General features: G+C 42.4%; 1 protein-coding gene across 3 annotated transcripts in view; it reads right to left on the bottom strand.

Annotated features, from left to right (window-relative positions):
• LOC130258692 (Kv channel-interacting protein 1) overlaps positions 1–26,585 on the bottom strand; it is a 236,706-nt gene that overhangs the window by 137,095 nt on the left and 73,026 nt on the right. Inside the window, exon 1 of one of the 3 annotated variants that reach the window (XM_056502315.1) lies at positions 15,528–15,601. The exons of 1 other annotated variant lie outside the window; for it this stretch is intronic. Coding sequence is in view for 1 of the 2 variants with exons in the window: in XM_056502314.1 (XP_056358289.1) it covers positions 14,300–14,360 (61 nt within the window). In the remaining variant the exon portion in view is untranslated. Of the gene's footprint in view, positions 1–14,299; positions 14,676–15,527; positions 15,602–26,585 lie in introns of those variants that run through there. One more of the 3 variants, XM_056502314.1, reaches the window with a different exon arrangement.

Here is a 26,585-nt window from a genome sequence, read left to right as displayed (position 1 = left end):
ACCCCTGCAACTATCTTGCAGAAGATAGTTATATACCAGGCAAGTTCCAAAGAGATTTTTAACGCAATTTGCCCAGTCAATGACTAAACTTCTACAGGCTCATGCAGGGAATCTACTAAACACACCTTCTGGAAGCACTTGCCAGACACTTTGGAAAAGCAGCAGCACCAAACTCCTCTGGCTTCCACAGGACATGGTGAATGTGAGAGGTGCAGTTGGAAAGTTTCTCTGAGGAACACCAACCTGCGCTTCACACACGCATGCAGCACAGCTGCCTTTAGCAGCCACAATCACACTGCTGAACTTCACTTTGAATATCTACTGCTGTTGGATTTAATTACTCCAAGACAACACTTAACCAAATTATTTGCTTCTCACTTGCCAGAACAGTGGTTCCCTCCCACTTTTCTATGAGAAAACAAACTATTGCTGCCAACAATAAAGCTAATATTTACAGATAATTACCAAAAATATTTTAAATTTTGTAAATACCTTAGTAAAAGATGACATTTACAGATAAATTTACAGCATAAGATGTGAGCCACAACAGACAAAATTCCTCAGAGAGTTGATATTTACAGATATTTAAATCACTGTGTAAATCATATAGACACTGCACATGCAGAATCTCTTTTAACATAGCTGATGTGGTAATTTTCATGCAGAAGCAAATGGATACGCCAGAGCGATGCTGTATTCCTCTTCAACCCTGCACAGGTGCCAAGGCTGATGTTGGGTGATTTATTATCCCACACACTTGCTAAAACTCTTTCAGAAGACAGTACCAGTTTGTGCTGGCCACACTTTATGTTTTCTTTAGGAAATTAAACGTTTCTTTCAGAACACTACCTTTTGTGGAAAAAAACATTCAGGATTCAAAAGGCTTCAATCAAGAGTAAATTTGGGTTCTTCTTTTTGTTCTCTTTTCCACCAGGGAAAGGATCTATCAAAACATATTTTGTGTTTCACACCAAATACAATAACAGCTGTAATAAAAAAATAAATTATCTCCAAAGTTTCATCATATTTGTTAAAGTCCCTATCTCTTTTGGCACTTTTTTTTGGTGATCAGTATTAATACTTCAAAATGACAAAGCCCTGTCCTACTTCTGCCTGCCACCCTTGCACAGAAAGACATGTCCTATTAGGCTTTAAAGGAAGCTGTGGAGGCTGCTCAAGAGGAAGCTCTTAAGCAAAGTACATTTCTACTCAGAGCCCAAGGCACACACCACCCGCTGTTACACAAGCCTCTCCCTTGCTTCCAACGCCTACATTGTTTGAACAACTCAGAAAAATCGGGTGTGTAGGGCCCCCCGCGTTCCTCGGGCGCCGGAACATCAACCTCTGCTGGAGCCGCCGCCAAGGAGGCGCAGCCGCTCCGGCACCGCCGGGCGGGACAGCGCAGCCCAGCCCAGCCCGCACGGAGCCCGCGCTGCGCTCCGGGAGCGGGGTTACACCGGCACCAGCGGAGCTGGGTTACACTGGCACCAGGGTTACACCGGCACCAGCGGAGCTGGGTTACACGGGCACCAATGGAGCTGGGTTACACCGGCACCAGGGTTACACTGGCACCAATGGAACTGGGTAACACGGGCACCAATGGAACTGGGTTACACCGGCACCAGGGTTACACTGGCACCAGCGGAGCTGGGTTACACGGGCACCAATGGAACTGGGTTATACTGGCACCAATGGAACTGGGTTACACCGGCACCAAGGGGAGCGAGAGCCTGGCCATTTACCTACTGTTCTTCTGCTCTCGGCCCTCCTGCATTACAGAGATGTGCAACTCCCGAATAAATGGGAAGGGACTCCCTGGTGAGAGTAGCGTTGGTGGCAAAGCCAGCCCCAAACTTTCCAGGCTGAATTGAGCTCGACAAGATTTGTTAAATACCTGTGCAATTACCTCATGGCTTCAGACTTTCCTCCTGGAGTCAGAGGATGCTGTAGGGTAATGCTTTTCTAATAGCTGCTGAAGTTTAAAAACTGGGGCTTAGGGAAAATAAGACATGGCAGATTGAGATGTTTGAGTCCAGAATCCTAGATATGTCCCAGCTGGAGAGCAAGGAGATTTGGGGAGCTGGATTTACAAATCCACATGTCTATTTTATGAGGGTGCCTAATTAGGGTGCTGCAAAAATAAAGCTATCCAACAGTGTTTCCTTGCATTGCCATGTGTCAGCAGGTTTAGCACTCAAGACTGTTAACTGATAAATCCTTTCCATAATGTGGTCATTACGGTGAACATCATCAGAAGCCAGTAACACAAGTGATTTTCCTCATATCTATGAGCAGTTTCATTCTGTAAATATCTCCTTTCCTTTCATTGTCCAATAAACATCTCTAGGATGAAAGCAAAAGGCAGGTGAAAACTTATCTCTAGTTTTCAGACTGGATTTATTTACAGGAATTTAAAATCCCTACCCCTGTTCCTCTAAATTTGCTTTAATTCTGCAAATACCTTACTTATGCTTTAGATTCTCTGCTTCAAAGCCTCTCAAGCCTGTAGAGACTCCAGCATGTGCACTCTGCTCATGCTCCAGAACTGCGTGTCCCAGAAAAGCATATGCATGAAATAAAGAATCAAACCGTAGGAAAAACATTTTGCTCCATTTTCTGAAATGTCTACAATGACAATAGAAGTAGGAAAGAGATCATTTTGGCAGTGTCACCACATTTATGTGGACCATGAAATGTAAATCAGTTCAAGGCTCTCTTACTAGTACAAGAAACATTCAGTTAACAAATGTGTTGCTCTTTGGGAACCAGGCTTAGAAACCACCCTAATATTGTCTTCGTTAGAATTTAAGTCCTATTCTGTTGTCTTCTCTCTGAATTGCTCTCTCCCTGCTGCAGGTACCTTCACACCACATTTCGAAGCAAAAAATGGATTAAAATACAAAATGTCTGAAAGATCAGACTCAAAATCAGAGAAACAGAAGGAAAATAGAAAATACACATTATTTTGCCCTTAACAAATATTAACTTTGTTTGATGTAACCTCAACCTGATGAAGAAAAGGCACCTTGCCCTGAATCAGAATAAAGCACAGATTTCAAAGCACACACAGGATTTAAAACATGAAGATTTGTGCAGTTACTGCTGACATCTGTTCATTCTGTACAGGATCTTACAGTAAACACCACACAGAGTCCTCAGAAAGGTGATGCTCATTTCCATGCACACACATCCCAGCCTAGCTCTGTGCAGTTCCACTTTCCTCTGCCCACCCTGGCACCAGTTAAAGAACACTCTCAAACATTCCCACTTCTGGATGATCACAAATGTTCTCATTGGAGCCCCTAGGACCACTGTCCACAACCATTACTGATCTCAAAACACCCCTACCTCATGGTTTCTGTGCTATCTGACACTGCAAAGCACAACATGAATGAGGATGTCTTAACCATGGCCTCCCACTCTCCTAAATCCCACATGATTGGGAGCTAACTCATAATGCTTACAAATTACAACAAAACTGAATCACAACACGCAGGCTAGTGACAAGCAATTAACTTAGGCAAAACTCTGCATCTCTAACAGCTATCACACAAAAAAGGCCAGCAAGCTGATGAGGATGCCCAAGAGCACCAAGCAGCTTGGCAGTATTATGTCCCCAACCTGCAGACTGGCAAATACAGAGCAGCAGGTACTGTGAAGATGCAGACCTGGCATTTCCACCCACTCACAGGAAAAGCATAATCAGATCTTCTGCAGCATCGTTCCCACCGTCCTGCCTCAGCAGTTTAATTTACAAGGAAATGAAGCTTTTTAAACAGATTGCTCTATATTCATGGCTAACAAGACAGAAACATTAAGTAAACAAGTTTTATTTGTTTGGGCATCTGCAAGGAAGCCTCTCTTCAAAGGAACAGGGAGAGGATCAAAGGTGTGCTCAATTGCTTTGGTTTATTCAGGAATTCAGTAGGGTTTGAAACTTTCTTGCAGGTGGAAAACACTACCAGATGTGAATGTCCCTTGTATTTATTTCATTATTTTAAACTATTATTTCCACACAGAATTCAGGCATATAAAGTGAAAATACAGGGTCTGATTGTAAACTATACCGATATTTCAGGGCACTGGTCTCCAAACAGGAGCATGTCCCTCTGGAAGGCCAGGTGCCTACAAAGGGGAGCAGCAAAGCGGCACCTGCGCTCTGCGGCCCTGCAGCCTATGAGCTCAGCCTCAGCTCTGGAACACCCTAGCAGCTTCCAACAACTGGCAGCCTGGTTTTGGTACAGATAGAGGTTAAGAATTTTTACCAGGTCATTGCCCCCATCAATAATTTCCAGGCAACAACTCATAAAGGGACAGTTTTGGTAAATACAAACAATGGCAAGAGCCATAATGAAATTCATTCCAAGTCTAAGCATTTCCACAGTTTCCAAAACACCTCACAAATTCCATGGGATAAAGAAAAGTTTCAGGTTTGAACCAAATTTTTAATCTAGCAACTTTGTAGGTTTTACAAACCAGCAGCACACACAACATGATAATGGATTTGCGTGAACAGATACAGCCCTACTCACGTTTACCCTGCACATCATTCACCTGGACATGATTGTGCTGTGAGTGACACGCAGAATGACACAGTGATCTCTCCTTGCATTGCTGAGCAGCCACAGCAACCAGCACCTGAGTAAAGTGCACACAGCACACTTCTCTCCAGCACCAGATAAGCTTTTGAACTGCAAGTACTTCACCTCCATTAATAATGGAGGACAGAGGAAAGAGAAAATACATCATCTACAAGAAATACAAATGTAGTCATGTAAAGTGCTATAGCTGATGGCATTGCCCAGAAAAATGCCTGATTAGAAAATACCTTTCTTTTTACTTCATACTTTCCTGGACGGCTGCAGTGAGCCCGGTGCTCAGTTGAAGAGGTGATTAGAAACGATGGGGCTCAGCTGTAATGTCCATAGCTCCTGCCAAGAAGAGGATACCAAATTGCTAATGTAAATAGCCCCTTTTGATGCCTTAAAGCCCTGGAAATGAAAGGCATTCTCCTGAAAGATCAGTCTCTGGTGGACTTTCTGTCCCAGTACCAAATCTTGTTCTGCATGCAGGCCCAGCTGCTGCCTACACAAACAGGACAGGACCTTGTGGGATCTGATCTCCTTTGCAGAACTGCACATGCTTACCTTTACCCATTGTTAAGTACACTACAAGTGACCACCCAGGCAGAATTTTCCTCATGCCCTAATGTAGCTCTCCCCAGCTGTCTGCAGCCTGGCTAATTCTGTATGCGCAAGAGTGCAAATGAGACCTTCTGCCAGCTCCCATGTTAAAATATGGGCTAAAACAAACGCCATGTTACAGGGATTCAGCTCCACACAAGGACATGCCTTAACTTCCTGAGGCACCAGCATCACAGTTTGGGGTCATGTTTGACACTCCCAGTGAAGTATGTAAACCAGTGTGCCAATTCAATTACACTGGCTTATTAGGATTAGTAGGCAACAATCCTCTCTGCGCTGACATAAAAGTTTCCTGCTTCCCAGTTTTAATTTTCATGCATTGCTCCCAGTTCAAATGGCAACATGGTCAACAAGTCCTTTGAACTATGTGAATTAGGAATGCAAAGGGGTGCTGATGGTCCCCACTGAACCACAAGGCTCACCTGCATGGGATGAAAGAGGTTCCCTAAGGGAAATTGTCCTTTCCCACAGATGTTTGCTGGCTCCCAATATTTTGCAGCTGGAGAGCTAACAGCATCATCTTTTACATGGCTGTGTGTACCCCACAGGGAGAAACCCTCAGCTCATGCAGTTTGACGTGCTAAATCAGGGTCCTTGCCTGAGGTTTCAGCTGATTATCAAAAAATCTATGGGGCTGACATGCAGGATCATTCACCAGAATAGAGCAAAAGCAGCCTGGGAAAATATACCTCAGAGCTTGGCCCTGACCTGCAGGCAGCAAAGTTAGAACAGTTGTCAAAACATTTGAGCTGTGCTTCTGAAACCATGCTCTAACTAGGTAAATCTTGTAAATGTGACTTGTTTTATCCATATTTTCCTGCATATAAATTTGACAGGCAGAAGCATTTATTTTGTCAGAGCACTAAAAGCCCCTGATGTTCAGCACTGATCTCTGGCAGGCTGTAATTCAGCTCCCCCCTCCTAGTGACACTCCCCTGTTCCACTAAGGAGCCCTCAGTAAAACCATGCTCACAGGTTTCCTAGAAACCTGCCTCCAGCAGCACATGTATCCTCACATCCTTGTTCTCCATTAGCTGTTCTCAGCCACAATATAAAATGTGCTGTGCCTACTTGTGGAGAACCAGAAAGGTTTTCCCAACTAGGGAATGCAACCCCTGTTCTGTTCGCTCGGCCAGCCCCGTGCCCTCTCCCTGTCCGTCAGCCTTTCGGTCACTCCCACCCAAATTCCCTGTTGGCCCTCTGACCTGGCACTTCCCTTGTGGCACCCTCGTGTCCCCTGATAATTGGTTTCTGATGTTTTCCCCACCTGCTCATCCCATGTACTAGACCTGGACCCTCACAAGAGCCTTTGTTCCCTGAACCCTGGATCCATGCGTGGCTGAAATAAACATCTCTGTAAAACCCTGCAAAGGCCTTTCCTGCTCATTCACCCCAAGCAACATCTAAATGCAACACCTACTGGCTTTTACAGACTGCAGCTGTGGCCATTCTACAGAAATTTGGGCACTGGTTGGGCACTTCCCAACCAGCCTCCTACAGAACAAGTTTGGGAGAGAAGGGGTTTTTGTGGAGCAAGAGAAAGCAAACATTGGTGTGTGTGTGTGAAAAGCTGTGGTTGTTGAATATGTCAAGAAAGTAATGTTTGGATTGAGGAAAGCCAAACAGATGTAGTGGATCTGTACCAGGAAAGAATGGCTCTGTTACCCTTTCCATGTCTTCCTTAAAACGTCCTGTACCAGAGCCAGGCCAGCTCCCCTCCTGCAAGTAGCAGCTCAGACCCCCAGACAACTCTGCTGCCCCACGGCTGCCTGCTAGCACACAGCCCTGCCCTGCCTCCTCCAAACCCACTAACCATGAACCTCTAATCAGTTATACTGTGCTTTGTTCAAACTCTTCAGAGCCTCTCTGCACTGAGCAGTGCTGGCAGAAGTAAGGTAGACATGAACTGGCCACTATCTGTATCCTTTTCAGTCTGGACAAACATCACCTGACAGCGACACAGACTGGAGACATCTGGACACAGCTGCCTGCAATTTTGACTTGCCTATTTTGAAAACATGCATGCAGTTTACACTTTTAATATTTTTTTTTATTTGTTAAGTATGATCCATCTTATAATAACAGTTACTCCCCTTCTCTCTGGCATCTCAAACAAATAAAAGGAGAAAAATTAAACACATTGCTTGGAATACTAAATATATTTTGGAAAAAAATGCTGCTGTGCTACCATGCAGCTGTTACCTGCATTTCCTAGCTGATACCCAAGGCTGTTCTGCCCCTTCCTGCAGGGATGGTTATGAGGTGCCTAGAGCACTCTGCACCTGCTGGAAAATGCGTCTCAGAGAGATGCAGAAGGCTCTTACCTTATAAATAGCCATGGAGTGGGCAGCAACAGGACACAGAGATCCTGAGCAGGTACTCAAACTTTCTGTATCTCTGTGCCATGACAGTCTCTCGGTAATGTTTTTGAATAAGAAACACAACAACACTTGACATAATCACCCAGTTCTGTCGCCCACTGCAAGGAAGTCACAGTCACACGCATTCTCATCTAAAACTACAATAAACCACAAGCCAATTCATTCAGTTTGGAAAGTTTCAGGAAATAATTATAACTAATAATGATTTTGAATTATAAAACATTTCAGCTAAAAAAAAAAATCCACATTTGAAAAATTTGTAAACCTTCAGTCTTTTAAACAAAGCTTAAATAAATATAAAAATAAACTATTTGACCAGGGGTTTGTAAGCAGAGAAATAAAATTTTCTTTATTTTCCTCTCACATTTGACTAAAATCAGAACAATTTCATAATCTGCCTTGGTTTACCTTACCCTACTTCTTTCTTCAGTATTTTCTTAAAAAAAATTGTACAACCCTTACTGACTCTCATTTATATATTTGGTGACATTAATAATTCTAAAGCTAGGAATTGCCCAAAACTTCTGGAGTGTATTAAGGTCTAAGCTTTTCACATCTACAGCATTAAATATTTTCAGTTGCAAAAAATCCAACTGCTTCCCAGTGCCCATTCCAAATATCAAATATCCAGTAATGCACACTGGAAGAGGCAGTGATGACAAGTGATTACCAAGGCTGAAAATTAAAAGTTAGAAAGTATTTTTTTATTTACTCTTTTGAATTTTTGTGGGAAAAAAATGAAACTTCAAAGCACTGGCCTGCAGAGCTGAAGTCTCTGATATCCTCTTTTCTTTGTGGTGGGATTTCATGGCTCTGCACGGACATGCTGCATGCACAGAGGCACACAGTACCTGTACCCATGGGCAGGAAATCTGCTGACATGTAGGCTAATGCAACATAGAACACTCTGTAGTGTACTTTCCTGTACTTTTCCATTTTATTTTATTCCAAACTTCCAAGCTGTGTCTGACTGCAGCATTTCAGGCAGGAGCTGTATGCCTGTGGGAAGCAATCAGGGACACACATAGCTTATTTTAATTTTATCATTGCTATCCACTCTTAAGACCAGCTATTGGAGATCACTCTGCCTAACTGCCAGGAGTCACTTGAAGGTAAAGCAAGGAATTTAGGGCTAGCACATGCATGGGAGGTAAAGAAATTTTGGCTGAAAGACGAAGTGGGGAATGGAAGCAGTCATGAGTCCATAAGACCTGATCACTTCTAACCCCACAGTCAGGTGAACTCTGGTTGGCAGGACACAGGGAAGCCAGAGGAAATCAACTCCCTCACCTCTGAGCCATCCATCACAGGTGTGGCAGCCACATGGCCAGGATGTTTGGCTGCTGTGACACCATGCAGCCTCCCACACCTCTCTGCGCTTCAGAGAAGCCAAAATGCTTCATGCAAAGAGGCATGTTCTGACAAGCACTTATTGGTCACAATTTTTCCAATTTTTTTCTGATTTGAGTGCTTACATTTTTTTTGTTTTGTTGCTGAGAACTGTTCTGTACACTCTCTACAAAGGTAATTCCCTTGAAAAATCTGCCTGTCAAATCCTCAGTTTTCAGTGCAGGCAGATGATCATGGACTTGACCTGCCAGGCTGTATTAGACGACAATCAGACAAGACCAGGGAGAAAAAGTGGAGTATCAGTGCCAAATATTGGCTCTTGGGCACGGCCAGGAGAAACCGAGTCAGCCATTTCTTCCATTCTCTCAAGCACCTGCTCAGGTCTCCAACCTGTGAGAACAATACAGTCCTTGCTCTAGAAGGAAAATAGGTAAGTACTAATCTTCTCTCAATATAAGAAAATACCCAGAAAATACCCAGAGCACAGTCTGAGTCTTTAGAATACATACATTCATTCACAATAGTGGCAAGTTGTCAAGTTTCTTCGAGGAGCAGAAAGAAACAAGAGAAGGGGAGCTTTCAAAGCTTTTCTTTTGCTACAGTATGTAGTGGGCAAAGTAAATATTGAGGCAGCTTCCCTGCTCAAATATATCATCTCCATTCCATGGCTGTATTAAGTTTGAAAAGGGCCCGTACCTTGAAACACAACTGAATCACTTTTTCCCTTTTGAGCAGAGAAGCAGGTTGTTCTAGCACAAGGAACTGAAAGGGCACAGCCATGACCCAGCAACCTTAGGAGCTCAGGGAAATCTGATGTTCTTATGAAGACTGCAAAGTCAAGCAGAGTTGGTTTCCTGGTAAGTAAAGCATTTGAAAATACAGCTGGTCAGGCACAAATCCTGATCATTCTGGACAACAAGCCATTTCAAGAGAAAGCCTAGAAATTACTCACTGTAAAAATCACACAAATGACATTTTAAGCAAAGTGAATTTCTGATGTTAGCTCTAGCAAAATTAAAAAACTGTGCCAGACTTCTCTTACTAGTCTTGCTTTGGGTGGTCTTGGATCAAAACATGGTTACTCACATTTAAGAAACTCATAGTACCAACTGAAAATGGTGCTGCTGCTGTCAGGGTCAGAGACTGTAGATCTAATCCAAACAAGATTCAGGTATTGAGAAATATTTGAGTAATATTTCACTTTTCACTATGGGAGGTAGGGGTGAGGGCATATTTAGAGAATAAACAAAAGAACTCGGGTACAGAAAGCAGTACCAGAAATTCAAAACGAGAAACTCCCCCTGCTTTAGCAATCTGCTAATCCAAACGTTTCCATGGCAAATATGGAAATGGCTGATTCTAGCCACAAATTTGGTCATGATTGCATGCAGGCTGTAAAAACATTAAAAAATAAAAAATCTCTATTTCTGCATCTAGTTGAAATCAGAGGCATTTGCGTGCACATTATATGCTGTGCTGGCGCTCTGCTTTTTAGTGCTGTGGTTTTGATGGGGTTTTTTCCCCTCATCTATTGATTTATTGCTTATGTTTGCAGGAGAATATACAAGCAGCTTGATAGTCTCAAGCCCCTCTCAACTATCTGTCTAAGCACTAACGACTAATGTACTAAAGAGAGGACCAAACAGTCAGCTTTGTTGGCATTTGGTTCATAACGAGCTTTGAATGATACTTCCTGATGCCAACACCTCAACTCCTTGTATCTTCAGGATTTTCAAAGTGACAGTAATCCCAGAACAAGAGGGTAGATAAGGTCGGATGGGACCTCCAGCTCCCTCTTCAAGGCCCGGTTAACTATGGCTCAAGACTGTATTCACTTGGGTTTTGAGTACCTCCTAGCTTGGAGACTCCACAGTCCCTCTGTGGGGTCTCTTCCAGTGTTCAGTCACCCTCAAAGTAATTTTTTTCCTTATGCTCAAGCAGAATTTCTTTTATTTCAGTTTGTGCCCATTGCCCCTTGGCACCAGAAAGAAGAGCCTGGCTCCATCACTTCTGCTCCCGCCTCCTCAGGTATTCATACACCCTGATTAAGACTTTCCTGAGCCTCCTCTGCTGCAGGCTGGACAACCCCAGCTCTCTCAACCTCTCCCTGTATGTCAAATGCTCCAATTGCTTCATATTCGTCAGGGTCCCTCAGCAGACTCAGCTTAGTAGGTCCTCATCTCTTCCATGTTGGGGAGTCCAGCACCAGACACAGCACTGTAGATGTGTCACCAGTGCTGCACAGAGGAGGAGCATCGCCTCCCTCAGTCTGCTGGAGAAGCTCTGCCAAACACAGCCCAGCAGACCACCAACCACCACTGCTGCTGGCTCAGCTTGTCCCCAGGACCTCAGCCAGTCTCCACCAGCATCCCAGGAACACTGGTCTGACACATTAGCAAAGTGAATGTGGTAGAAAGAGGTATTATCTTTTAGTAGGTCAACTCAGAATGCTGGAAAAGGCAGACAAGAATCCCAACAGGAGACAATTCCTAATGAAATGTACAAATAATCAGTGGAACTGCCCCAAGCCACTCCCAAAGCAAACAGCACAAAACTCACAGAGTGTCCAGGGACACTTCAGTGAACAGGGAAAGCTTCTGCAGCATTACTGATAGTATTGCAAGTCTAAGAAACAAAAATCTTTATCCTGCGGGACAGGGCATGTGAGTCCTAACCTGCCAACACAAAATGCCCAATTATATTGGATTAAGTTTTCACATTTGAGGCAAGCAAATGATGTTCTCATGTACAAACACACAATGCTGTCCTCTCTCAGAGACAAGGGCTCATAGTTGATGGACCACTGCTCTCCACTTGACAATTCCTATGTCACTCCTGCCTTTATTGATTCAGGCTCCCCATTTTCATTAGAACAAGCAATTTGATCTCGTATTCTTGAACAGTGCTAATATGTCCTCTCCAGCCTTTTTGCTCAGAGCTGGAATAACCACACCAGCCCTAGTCCCACTGCCAAAACCCCAAGCATGTCCACAGCCGGACATGAGAGCAAGCAGCACAGGCAGAGCTGCATCACGTGCTGAAGCGGGAAGGGTTCAGCATGGGCCACAAGCACCCAGTCTGCCCTGACCCACCATGGGCTTCCTGGTATTAACTCATCTCTGGAACCTCCTTACTTTAGACATGACCAGTTTCTTTTACCTGTTCTTGAAACAATGCCTGTTTTTTGCTTTTACTTTATTACACCAGAGAACCAGAGCTTCAGACACTGCTGTGAGCTGCTCTAGTTGGAGGAGCACATACTAGCATGAGAGAGCATTTGTAGAGGTGTTGATCTAGCCCTGTCACAATTATTTCTCCAGGCCTTTGCATTACCTTAGTGGCACCCAGGCACCACTAGCCAGCTGCTCTCTGGCAGAGAAGCCCCCATATCAAGCTGCACCAATAGCCACTCAGCAAACATAGGGACGAATGATCCTTTCTCTCTGCTCAACACTTGGGCAAGCACAGCCAGAGTCCTGGGCCCAATTTTGGATTCCATAGACCAAGAAAGACTGAAATGCTAGAGCATGGTTGGGTAGAGGCCACCAGGATGGTTGAGGACTGAAGGAAATGCTGAGGGAACATGCGGGGAGCACCAAGGAGTTGGTCCTTCATGTAGCAGTGATTGACTATTTAACTCCCAAAGAACAATTTCAGATTGTATTCAAGCCCAGCACACATTAGTGTTTCACTGCTCACAAGGTGAAGTGCTAACAGTCAGTGTAAAACACATCAGCAAACCACACAGATAACACATCAGAGCCAAGAGGACATAACTCTGGGAACACAGGTTTTGATAAATACAGCTGAACCACCAATGCCAGCATGCATCAGCAAGATCGAATTCCAATGTAAAGGTTAAAATGTGTGACCATATCCTGGATTTTTACCACAGGTGACTGCCAATAAAAAGCAATGGCTTGCATCCATTAGAGCGCAGAGCCAATCAAAAGACAACAAAGTCATAGAAAATGGATATGTTCAGCCACAAATTATCTACATTTAGTGGAAATCAGCTCCCAGGTTCCTGGCAGGTGGAAAAGACACCCTGTGGTGTCACAGCAGCCACCATGCCCAGCACATCCTGTTCAGTTCTTGTGTACTGCAGTGCCTAAACACAAGTCTCCCAGCTTCAGGTGTCACTCAGTGCTTAGACAGTTACACAGCTATTCTTACATTTTAAGTAATATCATACATGTCCCAAACAACTGCACAGTCATGGGGGCATTACAATAACACAGAAAGGTGAACTGTAAACCATGTACACACACTTTAACATAAAATGTTACCCTACAGGTATCAGGAACACAGACTTTTGCTCTTGCTCACAAACTTGCCACAAACAAATCTCCTCACAAACCCCTGCCCACTTCTTTTGCATGATTAATTGGTGTTTGATATTTCCTAAGACAGTCTTCAACTTAAATTGCAAGAAAATCCATACTAGCTTGCAGTTCAAAAGCATATACATGAACAGAGCAACAGATCCAGTGGAAATAGAGACCCCCCCCTAGAAATACCAAGAGACTGCATAATGCAGAGGTTCTGGCAGAGAATATTTCTAAATAGCACAAACAATGCTGAAGTTATAGAGCTTTTCCTTTTGTTTTCTAAACAGTACTCATTCTGTAAGGTATGGATATGCCCCTGACAGTGCTTTCAACTTTCTGCTCAGCAACACCCTGCAATTTTTTAATTAACCCTGTAGAAAATTGAGCAAGGCTCAAACAAATACTACACAAACCAGACCTCCTGAAAAATCAGCATTTATAGGCAATATTTATGAATTTAATTATTAAAATCCCTGGAATTGCTGCCTACTTCCTCATTTTTCATGATCTTCTGCTTCTCTCCTTCTTTACAAAAACATCCTAATTTTTTCCCCCTCTTGCTAATCTTTATAAAGCACACATCATTAGTACTGCACACTTGGTATTGGATTACTGAATCTAACAATCCTTCCTGAGACAGAAACACAAAGGTATTGGGAAGAATTTGCTGTATATCTACATTTTATTCCCTCTTCAAAGGGTTTTACAGCATGGGATTTAGAAATAAACAGGTCTCTTCTGCAAGCACTATGCATATGAAGCCACTGAGTTTCTCCTCCTCATACATGCCTGCATGAAAGATTACAGTATTTCAGATTATTTTCAACCCCCAAGCCCCTCCACAGCAATTTCCTCATGCCCACGTTTTCTCCACCACCTAGCATCCCACTCTCCTCTGCAAATTCCCCCTCACAAAAACATTGCCAGGTTACTTGCCAGTGGCACATGTTCATTTTCTCCTCCCTTCCCCATGCAAATGTCTCCCACAGCAAATAAACCAAAGGGACAGGAAAAGCATAACAGGAGGTCTTACCTTTCGATGGTCTTCTTTGTTTCGTTTGTAGAGAAGAGAACGTACCCATGACAGCACCCATTGCAAAAGCTACTCGTGAGTTTTTGGGGAGGATTTATTTTGGCTGGGATTTTTTTTTTATTCCTCTTACCCCACCCCTCCCCTGGCAGTGAACAAAATCTATGTGAAATGCCCCCAAGAACAAAACAAAACAGAGGAAGTCCAGATAAGAAAGAAAAGAAGGAAGGAGGAGGGAAAAAGCAAAGCACTGCAGCTCGGCATTCAGCAAGCGTTAAGCTTTGAGGGTTTTTTTTTAAGTCAACACACATGCATTGACTCACAGCCGGCTGCACTGTTATTATTCAAAACAGCTCCCCATCAAAATTTAAATGCTAGGTAGATTCCCTCAGACCAGAGCTGGCAGCAGATGCATCAAAATATTTACTGGAGCACAGCCACATAAACACACAGGCTAATTCTTCCTCCCGTTCCCTTATGGCTCTAGCCAGCAGCCTGTAGGTCTAGCGAGGGAGCATCAGTGCAGCTCTTCCAGTGAATACTAAACTGGAGTCCTGTAGACACGCTGAGGGTCTCAGGAGGAAGCCAGGGCTTTGGGCTGGATACCAACTCGGAATGAATGGAAATCTTCTGAGTGGGAAGCAATAGTGAGCAAGGCATCAAAGCCCCAGCTGCGCGGGCTGTGTGCTCCTGCTAATTAAGACAGTCACAGAAAGGTAGAAAGCAGCAATCTCTAACAGTCTTCTCAAGCAGAAAAGAATCAGAGGAAAATTACTAAGTGCAGAAGGGGGAAACAAAATTTCACCATAATCCTTTTCCTGCGAATCTTTTCTCAAACACCAGAAAGACATGCAAGACAATTAACTTATTTTTCTGCTATGTATGTACATGCACATGCTTTTCAAGGATACTTAAAAAACTGTTGAAGCAAAATTCTACAAATGTCGAGTGACTAGGAGGAGGTAGAGCAATTCCCAGCATTTTTTTCAGTTGTGTCATATTTCAAAAAATCAGCTAGACATCTGGTTATGTTTCCTCAGAAGGTGAAATAGCAAGTGCTTAGGTATAGGAGTTAAATACACTGAGGCAGGTCTCAGAACCCAAATGAATTTGATACTTATACAAGGTGACTGAGATTAGAGCAGCATCTGTGTAAATACTGTATTTTTTAGAAGAAATTCACCACAGAACAAACAACCCTGTCTCACCAAGTTTTCTCAGCTTTCCTCACCTTTTGCTGTAGATTTCCTCAGGTACAGATCCCAGCTCCCCAAATGCTGGTGTCCCTGGAGGTACAACCCTGCCTTTCCTGCTGCTCACCCGCTGCCAGCATCTATCATTGCATGCACAAATGTATATTTGCATCCTTAGTGTATACCAGCAAAGAGCTTCCCCTTAGTTTCTAGCTGCAGGAGGCACTGCACAAAATAATTTATTTTTTCTTGTTTTATAGCTCAAAACACATAATTTGAACTTTTTGTGATAAATGCCTGGGGGAAAGTACTATTTAAATACCCAAGTCCTGAAATTAAACACATCAGTTTGCAGGGAATTGCCCAAGACTGGGGGCACACAGGTGCATTTGTCAAAGTGGAAGGAGCCTGTCCTGGCTTGTGCAACAGTTCCTGTCTTCCATCTGGCCCCCTCTCCTTCCCCCAGGCTGGCCATAGCTGAGGTCCCACTGTCCCTGCTTCTCTAGCTGTCCAGTTCCAGACAGGGATGCCACAGACTATGTTGATCTGCACCAGGCACTGAACAGCTGTGTGAGACTCTTAAGCTTTCTTAAAATTCAAATATTTATTTTATTAATATTTTACTTGCATTTACAGAACAAAGTATTACATAGGCTACAGTGCACATGTGGAAAATCACTTTCTTGGGACTCATGCATTCAACAAAGGCTGGAGGATGACATTGGCTGTAGCCAATGTCTTCAAGATGTTGGAGTCTTCAATCTAGGCAAACTGCCGCTAGCAGAAATCAAGTGTTGTCAAAGTGTAATGTCTCTAACAACTGGGTTGATGAGGTTTTCAAAAGGGCATATGGTTGTTCATATACACTGAGTTAGACACAGAGGAGAAGTGCTGACAAGATATTCTCAAGAGATCAAAACAACAAAATGATCTTCACTGGCAACTTCCGAAAATTGAGTAACTTTGGCAAAAGGTTTAGTGCAACACTCAATTAATAGAAAAGAATTAACTAGGCCCATTCAGTGTGGCAAACTTTAAGCCTGTCTGATTCTAAATTACGCAAAAAATCGAAGAGGAGGTAATTAGGAGAAAGAGAGAAAGACAGAAGAGGTGTAGAAAAATACATGTATAGCTACCAGCTCCTGGGTTCCAGTGGTGTTCCGACAGAAATTCCAAGAGGAGGTATGGTCAAGACATATGAGTGCCTCATGCACTTTGGCCTTAAAATACCCCTCAGCCCTTCCCCCAAGTGGGGCTTCTGATCATTTGGCTGCTCAGGAGCTGTGCTAGGGGCTCCAGAGGTTGGGCATGGGGCATTGCATCCTGTGTGCCATGGACTGGCAGCCACTGCCAGAGTGGGGTGCACAGGGCAGGGCACTGCCTGGCCTGCCCCTGCACACATGTATCCCAAAATGTCTTGAGACATCACTCTTTCCAGTCTCTCACACAAGGCCACCAGACACCTATTTCCTCAAGTTCCCCATCTACACAACTTTTAAATATCTCCAGGAATGGTGACTCTCCCACTATCCTGGGCAGCCTGTGCCAGTGCTTGACCATCCTTTTGGTGAAGGAATTTTCCTTAATACCCAACCTACAGCTCCCCTTGAGGCCGATTCCTCTTTTTCTATCTCTTGTTACTTGGAAGAAGAGACCCCACCAGCCTACAAATTCCTTACATCAAGAAGTACCTTGAAAGTAGCTGGCTTCAAGATTCCTTTTGACATCAGTTGGATCTCAGCCATGCAGAAAGAGCTCAGTCTGGGAGTGACAGATCAGGCTGTCCATATGGTGAGATAGCCAAGAAGAAAGTAATTTGGGAAGACAAAACTGCACCCCTGATGCTGCACTGTTGTTTCCTTGAAACAGTACGGCATATGAACACAAAGGACAAATGTAAATATTAAGTTTTCTCTGGAACTTGAAAGAAATAAAAGGTCTGTCTTGGCTGAAAATCAGCATTTACAGGTCCCTAAGAAATCATGGGGATAAGCAGTTACACATTTTTATTTGTATGAATCAAATATACAAGAATGGGGACAAGAGGAGGGACCATGTCTGCACCTAGGCAGATGAGCACAGAATTCCATACCCCCAGCTCAAAAAGCAGACATTCTCTTTCACAGCTGAAAGCCAAGACCTCATAGGAACAGAGGCATTGTAAACACTGAAAAAAACTAGAGTATTAGCCACAGCAGACAGGAATTCTTTTTCCTCAAAAGATGATAATTCAAATGTATCTACCTAGGAAAGAACACTTTAAGATGTAACAAGTGCTGGTGGACACCCTTTACCTGAGGAGGTGAATATTTTTCAGAGTATTTCCTTTAGAGATTAGAAGTTGCCTGAGCTCTGACTGTAATGATGAAATGCACAGTTGTAGTGTGTGGGTACTTAAGTCAGCATCCTGTATAAGATATGGTAAAAGAGGACCAAAAGTACATCAGGGATGTACTAATGCTCTGCCTGTAAACCTGTCTGCAGTAAATTCATAGCTTGGTTTCAACACAAAGGTGCATCTCATTACATTAGCATCAGTCTAGCAGATTGCCTGGCAGTATTTTGATTTGTTATTGTGAATTGAACTATACTACATCTTTGCAGGATGGAGCAGACTTTGCTGCAGAGTGGACATAAACAGGCTTTGAAGTTCAGATGTGGCACCTGCCCTGAATATCCAACCAAAACCAGACTGTGCCTGATACCTCGCTACAGTAATTCCACACATTAGGAAGGGCAGTTGCTTATCAGCATCTAAGCAAACATGGGAAATTCCACCATCCCTATGGAAACCACAAGGTCTGGGACACCTCTGCCAGCAGTCAGTACACTAAAGTCATTCACCAAACTAAAACAAAGACTAAATTGTAGCATAAAGCTCACCACCATAGCATATATATACAAGTAATGTAAATTAAGTGGGACTGGGGATGACTGAGAAAGTAGCATAGCAGTGTGATGTACAAACTGAAACCTCCTTTCCATGAGAACCATGGGACAAAATATGGTTTGTTTTACACCGTGTTTCACAAAAATAAATAATTTCAGGTAGCTCCCAAGCTGTTGAAATCACTGACATTTCAAATAAATGTTTTCAGGACTTATGAAATCCTGGAATTTTAATGAGAACCAAATCCAACCTTCCTCCAATCAAAGGAAAACAGCATTCTTTTTGGTAAAAAAAGATTTAGGAAAAAAAATCTGTTTCTTATGCCAATTTTTATCTAGATTCAGCTGCATTCCTACATGGCAGAACTATGTAGAGCTATAATGATATAAAGTGAAAAATACACTGTTAAGACACTTAAAAATCTTGACAGATATGGAGATTTCTGCATTTTGCAGAAAATACCTCTTTTGGGGAATAACTGCAGCATCTCTGTAATGAGTCTCTAAGCAGTACCAGTGAGTATTTCCATCTGTAAGTCCATCTTCATTTTTGTTTGAGAAATCACATTAAGGTCACAGCAACTGAAGAATGCTTCCAATAAAAGGGATATATGCTATTCCTCTCATGCTAGCAGGTGGACTGAATTACTACTGTTACAATTATATAACAACTTTTATCTTGCTGCTGAAGTGCTCCCCAAATCACATTCTTGGTACTTTTGATACTTTCAAATTCTGTTTAATACACCAATCCAGAGTGGATTTGAGTTAACAACTAATTAAAAATACTCCATCTCAAGATGTACCAATGGAAGGGTGGAGACAGCCCTGAGACATATTGTGGCACTACTTCCACTACTGGCACCGCATTAATGTGTGAAATAACCCCAACTAAAGCAAACAGCTGCATATATCCATGTCAGAATGTCTGCACTACTTTTAATTTACTCATCTGAGTATATTTTCAAGATGGAGGAACAACTTTTTGTAATACATCACCTTTAAAGTGCAAGTTCTAGACCAGGTTGGATGGAGCTTGGGAAAGTCTAGTGAAAGTCTAGTGTCTAGTGAAAGGTGCCCCAGCCCATGTAGGATGTAGGGTGTAGGAACAAGTTGGTCTCTAAGGTCCCTTCCAATCCAAACCTTCTATAGAAAATGATTCTGTGAGTTGAACAAGCCATGCTTATCTCAGGCACAGAAGTGCTGACTGGGAAGCAGCTTCCCTGCTGTGCTACCAGGGCCAAACCCTCAGCTGCAGGTAGGAGAAGCTCAGCACATGTTTCAGGGAGCCCTGCTAATTCCACATCGACAAAGAGATCAGTCAAATGTTCCCACATCTCGTGCACAGTCCCCAAACAGATATATATGGACAAAAGGAACAAAATCCATCTCTTGTCTATCGAGCACTTTTCACACATGCAGAAAATGTGTTGGTTTTGCTGTTTTCCCCTCTATCAGCATCCAGAACATATTTCCAGGAGTCCAAGAAGTTTAGCCATACTTAGATCAGTGTAAGTAGTATACAAATTCTGTTACTTGTTACAGGAGACTCATTTTGATCCACAGACCACACAGACACTGAGACAGGGCATTCATCTTCCAGCTATCTACCACAGCAACCACAGGGTTTCCAGAGGCTGTCTGACCTGTTTGGATTTCTTGCAGGGTTTTACTCATATACTGGAAAATGGGTGATTGACTAACATTCCATAGATCCCTCCTCGGTAAAACTGCTAACTGCTGCTAACCTGCAGAGTGGGAATCTTTTCATCTTTGCAGAGGAGCAGGGTGTCACTGGGGTGCCTCTCAGTGAAAGAAAAGCTACACAAACCATTGCCATACCATGGAGCCCACATTAGCTACCTAGACAACTACAGACTGGCAGTTTTTGCATGAAGCTAATTAATAACTTCTCAGAAGTTACATGCAGATCAGTAAATTCCAGTCAGCTCTTGTTTTTTCTTCAGATTCCCTCCAGTTGGCTTCCACAGCAGACTTACTCATTGATTTAGATTTCATTCTTGCCAAAGCAACAACAGCAAAAAAAATTAATAACCAGTTTACATGAAACAAATCTTCTGCAATCCTCTCTTAGGAAGATTGGCAGCAAGATGTCATTAATCCAGTGGAAAAAGCCCTGAAAGCAGCCCAGATGAGTTTACACGATTCAGGTAGGCTCAGAGGTGGGCAGAGGGCTCTGCAGGGCTCGAGGGCAGAGGAGTACCTACCAGTGCTGTACCTTTACCCTCCCCAATTTACAGAAGCCCCTGGACACAGCAACCCACTCCCCAGCACAGCCACAAATGGCAAGTAAGTTTGTGTATGAACAGGGGCACAGAAAGACAGGCAGATGTCAGGTTTAACCTAAAGCTGCAAACCTAACTTGACAAACACAGAACAGCACTATCCATGAAACCATTTTCCCCTATGAAATTCAGGCTCTGGTACCATTTCAAAACCTAAAAAGCATGTTGTTTTCTCTTTAACGAGACTACACGAGAGAGACTAATACTGCCCTGACCTTTCACATGAAAAATAAAAAACCCTCCAAATGCACTGAACAACACCAGAGAGAAAAAATGGGAATGAAGATTCACTGCTTCTGATCTTTGTGGAATCACTTGCTTCACTTCTGCAAAATACAGAAGAGTAAAAACACACAAATAAAGTTATTTGTCCCTGCTGTGGCTATTTAAATCTACAACTCACCTGACCTCTTACAATAAATCATCTGCTGGAGTGCACTGACCTTTCCCAGCCTTCTAATATGGGTCTGGCAATCTAAACAAAACAGTGTCCTGCAATAACTAGGAATTGTTGCCAATGACTTAGGAAGAGATAGAAAAAACAGGAGTAAAAAGAAAAGAAATACCTGTTTCACCAGGACAAGCCCTACTCTACCAGGTAAAATTCTGAGTAAAGTCATAATGACAATTTTATAAATAGCTGAAATTTGAGATAGTGTTACACAAACAATTGAGCATATTCTCTACTTTTCGGGCACAAATTTTTAAAATTCACTTAAATACACATTACTGGGAACGAAGTTTTTTTTTTTTTGAGCCTCCTGATTATTTTTCTCCTTGCTGCCATTTACCTGAAGATTCAGATTCCAAGTTGCAATTTAGATTATGCTTTGTCACACACTTAAGATGTGCCTAAACACATGTATTGCCATTGTTCTAGAAACTGGACATAGATGAACACATGTATACATGCAGCTGCAGGCTCACCCTCGTAAGCAGAGCTCTGGCACAGCTGCTCACAGCTCCAGGCAGTGAGCACAGCGCAGCAATGTCACACAGCTGTGTGTTCCCAGTGCTGCCCAGCATCCATGCAGAAGTCAGCTCCTAGCCCAAAAGGCCAGAAGGAACTGCCTTCAAGTTTAACCTGGCTAGCCGAGGGTCTGAACACTGAACAGATCCCATGTGCACTTCTTCCACCACTGAGCTGATACCAAAGAAGGGCTTGTGCCAGGACTAAGCCTGACCTATGCTGGAATTCTCCATTTGAAATAAGAGCCAAGTAGAAAGAGGCTTTGCCACTCATCTCTGATTCACAAGTTGGCTTCATGGGATAGATGTTATAAAGCTACAATTTAATTCATTTTGCAGCAGCAGGAAAAAAAATAATTAGAAGTATTCCTGATAATTTAATTTCTTTTTACCTTGGAAAATACACAAACCTTTCTGCAAGTAAATCCATGCGTCTTAGAGAACTGATCTTCTCTCAGTCTACAACACCAGAACTTGTGTTTTGGTTGTTATAGACCCATTCAAAAGCATTTTCTTCGTTGTTTCTTTATTGCAATTATTTTTCATACCTTCCTGTCACAACCAAAAAAGCTGTGCCTAGCATTTAAATTATAGCATTCAACAACCTTGTTTATGCAAATTGATACTTAATATATTAACAGGGCATGGATTAACATAAGTATTCACACATGAAAACATGTGGTTCAGACAGCAGCAAAGGAGAACAGTGGCAGCATATACATTTGAAATTGTTCCACCAGTACACCCAATCCAACATTCGTAATATTTTTAAAGGAATGTCATATATAAAATATGTCATGTCATAGATAAGCCTGAGAAGGCACTCACTGCTTTGGTGACAAGCAACAAATCTCTCCACTGGATGACTAAATTGCAGAGATTCATGGCCTACAAGAATAGAGGACTAACTACTGCTGAGAAAAGCTGTTTTCCACAAAGAGCTTATATGCCCTGGCTCTGCAAGATGCTCAACATAGCTCAAAAGCTGGGAAAGGAAGGGGTCCAGCTCTAGAAAACAAACTCCGTAAGCAAGCCAACCATTATAAGCAGCAAACTTGAAACAATTTTAGATAAATTCTACTTTTGGATAAATATTTTCTATTTCACATGCACCAATACCATATCTTTCCTCCTTCACTTAATCAGCATCCAAATATCTGACAGTAGATTTATCTTGGGCTTAATCTAGAGGACGGGGTCTAATGGTACCTCAAGTCCATATTGCCAGTGTTCACTGTGACTCAGTTGCACCCTGTGCCCAAGCTCAGACAGCAGTGAAACTGGAATTCAACAGGTTCCAAAGCAGCTGAAGGAAGGAACACGGGGCTGAGCTGTAGAGAGCACCACACAGGACGATGAGCAAGATAAATAATACAACTGAGAGGTTTTGCTACTGCCAGGCTTTGCCTTTAGTCTCACAATCAGCTTTGCCTACAAATGTAAAAACACATGAATCACTGAATTAGGGTGCAGAGGGTGAGCATACATGCAGTCAGAGAAAAATCTTACTTTTTTCCTAAATTATTTCATCATTGGCTCTCTTAATGTTAATAAAGCATCACTTCACCACAGCTGTCTTCCTGGAAGACTAAGACATCACAGGTTCATTACATTTTGGCTGATCTTGAGGGAACATTTTCCATTCAGCATTTCCTCCTCCTCATGGCAGGTTTCTCTCAAGGTGGTATCTGACCTCCACCTTGCTAGATGAACACGAGCACTGAGGCTGAGAACTCATCAAATCTGAGAAATCTGCTGCTTTTGTCAATAAATTGCTTCTTGAAGTCCTGCTGAATTTTTCAGTGACCTCTTGTTCTTTCAGTGCCTGAAAAAAAATACAAGCTTTTAAACTTTTTCTTCAGTATTTTCTCCCTTCAACTTTGCTTTGCAGCTTTCTCCTACACTGCACTCAGTCTTGCTCTTTGATCTTCTGATTCTTTTTGTAATTGCATCTGATAAACCTTCACTAACCCAAACCTTCCCAAAGGTCTTTTGGGAGGCTGAATTTGACAGATTGCCAGGCAGAAACATCACTTTCCAGTGAATATAGTCTTGACCAGCAGTAAAGCTGTAAAAGCCCATGTTTTCCAGCCCAACTGCATATGTAATTAAATATTCACTCTCACTTTCTGTTTAATGATGGCAACTCCAAAGAATTCAAAGAGTTATTTTGGTTCTAATATCTTCTAATTTATTCCCTTGGGAGATGGAAAGACTTAAACTAGATGTTGTATTATAGCTTCATCACTATTTTGAGGTAGATAATATGCAGCTTCAGATGTACCACAGCTGCTCACTATAATTAATACTTCCTTTTTATTTTTTCTGCCATTAATATAACTTTTCCCACAGCCTAGTTAAGTGCTCTATCCTGTATTTATGCTGTCGCTGATGAGTTATTGAAAAAAACACTACAACAGACCAACATAACTTGTCTTTTCTATAGCATTAGACTTTACTGCTGAATTCCAAAGTATCTGTGTCTGTTTATTATGAGTTAAAGGCCTTTCCAGGTCCAGGAGTGCTGTGATTAACACATCCAACAGAGCAACACTGCCACTGCACATGGGCTGTTAACTTAGCTTACATGTTCTTAAAGTTGTTACTTGCTTTCTCTCCAGCTTGCCTTTCAGTAAAGCAGCCCTCTCTTGGGTTACTACTCATTTCACTTATCCAGCCCAAGCTGAAAGCTTGAACAAGCAAATCACAGACATGACCTTGCTTTCTTCACTGCACAAATGACAACAACAAAGCCTGCCATGTTTACAGAAACCAAGCTCATATTTATCTCTGTGATAATCTGTCATAAAGTAAGAAACACTTCATCCAATCTCACAATACTGTTCTGCTAGACTAAACAGGTTGTCTCTTCTATGCTTTTGTCTTTATGGCTTCAGCTTTCAGCCAGGTAACAATCCCTCTAGCTTATGAAATATTAACAGATGTAAAAAAAAATAGTTCGGCTTCCTGGAGACCTAGCTGTACCAGAATGTCAGGTGAGGGGGATGGAGCAGCCATCATCAGAAGGATGCAGCCAGCAGGACCTTGATTTTCTCTGACCCATGGATCATGCACTACTTTAGGTTGAATCCTGTAGGAGCACTTTGTACAAAACTCCTATTAAGGTGGGATAGTTAGGACTCTGGACATCAATTTGCTTTTAACCTTTTAATCTATTTTCAGAGCATAAAGACAGGCACAAGATCTGTCACTTTCACAGTAAAAGACCTACTAAAAGGAAGACAGGAGCAGCCACTGCATATGGCAAATGCTGACAACCCCTTATGTTGGTGGCATAAGGATGCAACACAAACATGCACACTAGGACTGTACCAGTCAGCCTTTCTGGGGTTGTTGGATCCCACTGGCATCTTCTCAGGCATGATTAGGCAGCAAGCAGCCTAGACCTGCATTTTCAACTGATATGCAATATGCAACAAGTATCTTGGTTCTAGAATACAGCTGAAAGTTCCTAAAAAGCAAATATGACGGTGTTCACTCATATGAAACAGTAACAAATATTTCAGACTAGTAGAAGCTGAGGAATAACAGAACCTAACACCGGTGCAGCGCAGCTCTGGCACATTATCAACCTCCAAAACAAAGAAAGCTGAATATCCAGCCATCGCTGAATTATCCCTTAAAAAAAATAAAACAAAAACCACAAAACATCAGACCTACAGAAATTTTGTCTCCCTGAGTAACTGCTAACAGATCATCTTCAGGGCTTGCAAAACCAATAGAGTACGACTAACAACTAACTAATCACATCTCAGACCAAAGCCTAAGCAAAAAAAATCTGGAAATTCATCAGTTCTGAGAATGCTGGTTGCCAAAAAAAGTGGGCAATGCAAATTTTATCCTGTATTTACATTAGAGACTTTCAACAAAACAATTAGCTTGAGTGTAGGGCATACTTTTGTGGGTGAGGTATCAAGAGAAACCACCTCACTGTCTTAGACAAGGACTCTGAAATATGCTGTGTTCTTCCTTGCTGGAATTACTGCATCTCATTTTTCTCAGGAGAGCAGAATTCATCAGTAAAACATATCAGTTTGTCCCAGCTAACGCAGGAACATTTTTCAAAGTCAGTAATATTTGCAAATAGTTTGTGAATTTAGCTAGCATTACAAAAAATTTCACCCAAGATACTGCAACATGTCACTAATGTCCTATTAATAAATATCATGATGACATGATACTTTCTTTTATTTCTTAAATTTAGTCCATGCTGGTACAAGGTTAAGTGCTGTGAACATACAAAAACAGTGGAACAGCTCAGGATATTACTGATACATTTATCTCAGAATAACTCTCGATACAAATCAAAACACTTTAGAACCAGAATGACAGTGCCAGAAGTACCACATTCAGATTTGATACTGTAACACAGCATAAAATTTAGGAGAACTTGCACTACTTAGCCCACAGCCTAGCTGCAAACAGCAGCCACAGCCCTGCTAAAGGCATTTCTGTCCTTCATCCCTTCACCCCAAATTCCCCTCTCCTTTCTGGCCACAGGTATTTCTGCAGCAAGGCTCTCCAAGGCACTGCCCAGTTGCAGTGGTCTAACATGAGTGCACTGCACAAGGATGGCCTTGGGCCCCACTACAGCTGGAATATTATTTTTGTGTACCTTCTTCTCTGCAACTACCAAAACGTCAGCTCAAAATTGCAAGACAGAATTTAAATTCATATTTAGTTCTCTGGAAGATGATTGTGGCTTTTTAAAAGTTCACTTGATATCAAAACAGCCTAGAAAGATCAAACGTAATTAAGATCTTCTTGTGGTTATTAGAAATTTAATCACCAGCAGCCAGTGAAGGAAGCTGCAAATAACACATTCACTGCCATCAGAAAAACAACTCAACTGCTACTGGCACATAAAGCTGGCCTGAGTTTTATAATATCTGTATTTTAACAGGTATTTGA

This window comes from Oenanthe melanoleuca, chromosome 13 (genome assembly GCF_029582105.1).
Source record: "Oenanthe melanoleuca isolate GR-GAL-2019-014 chromosome 13, OMel1.0, whole genome shotgun sequence".
Lineage (NCBI taxonomy): Eukaryota > Metazoa > Chordata > Aves > Passeriformes > Muscicapidae > Oenanthe > Oenanthe melanoleuca.
Note: the sequence above shows the minus strand (reverse complement) of the source record. Positions and strands in the feature narration are given on the sequence as shown.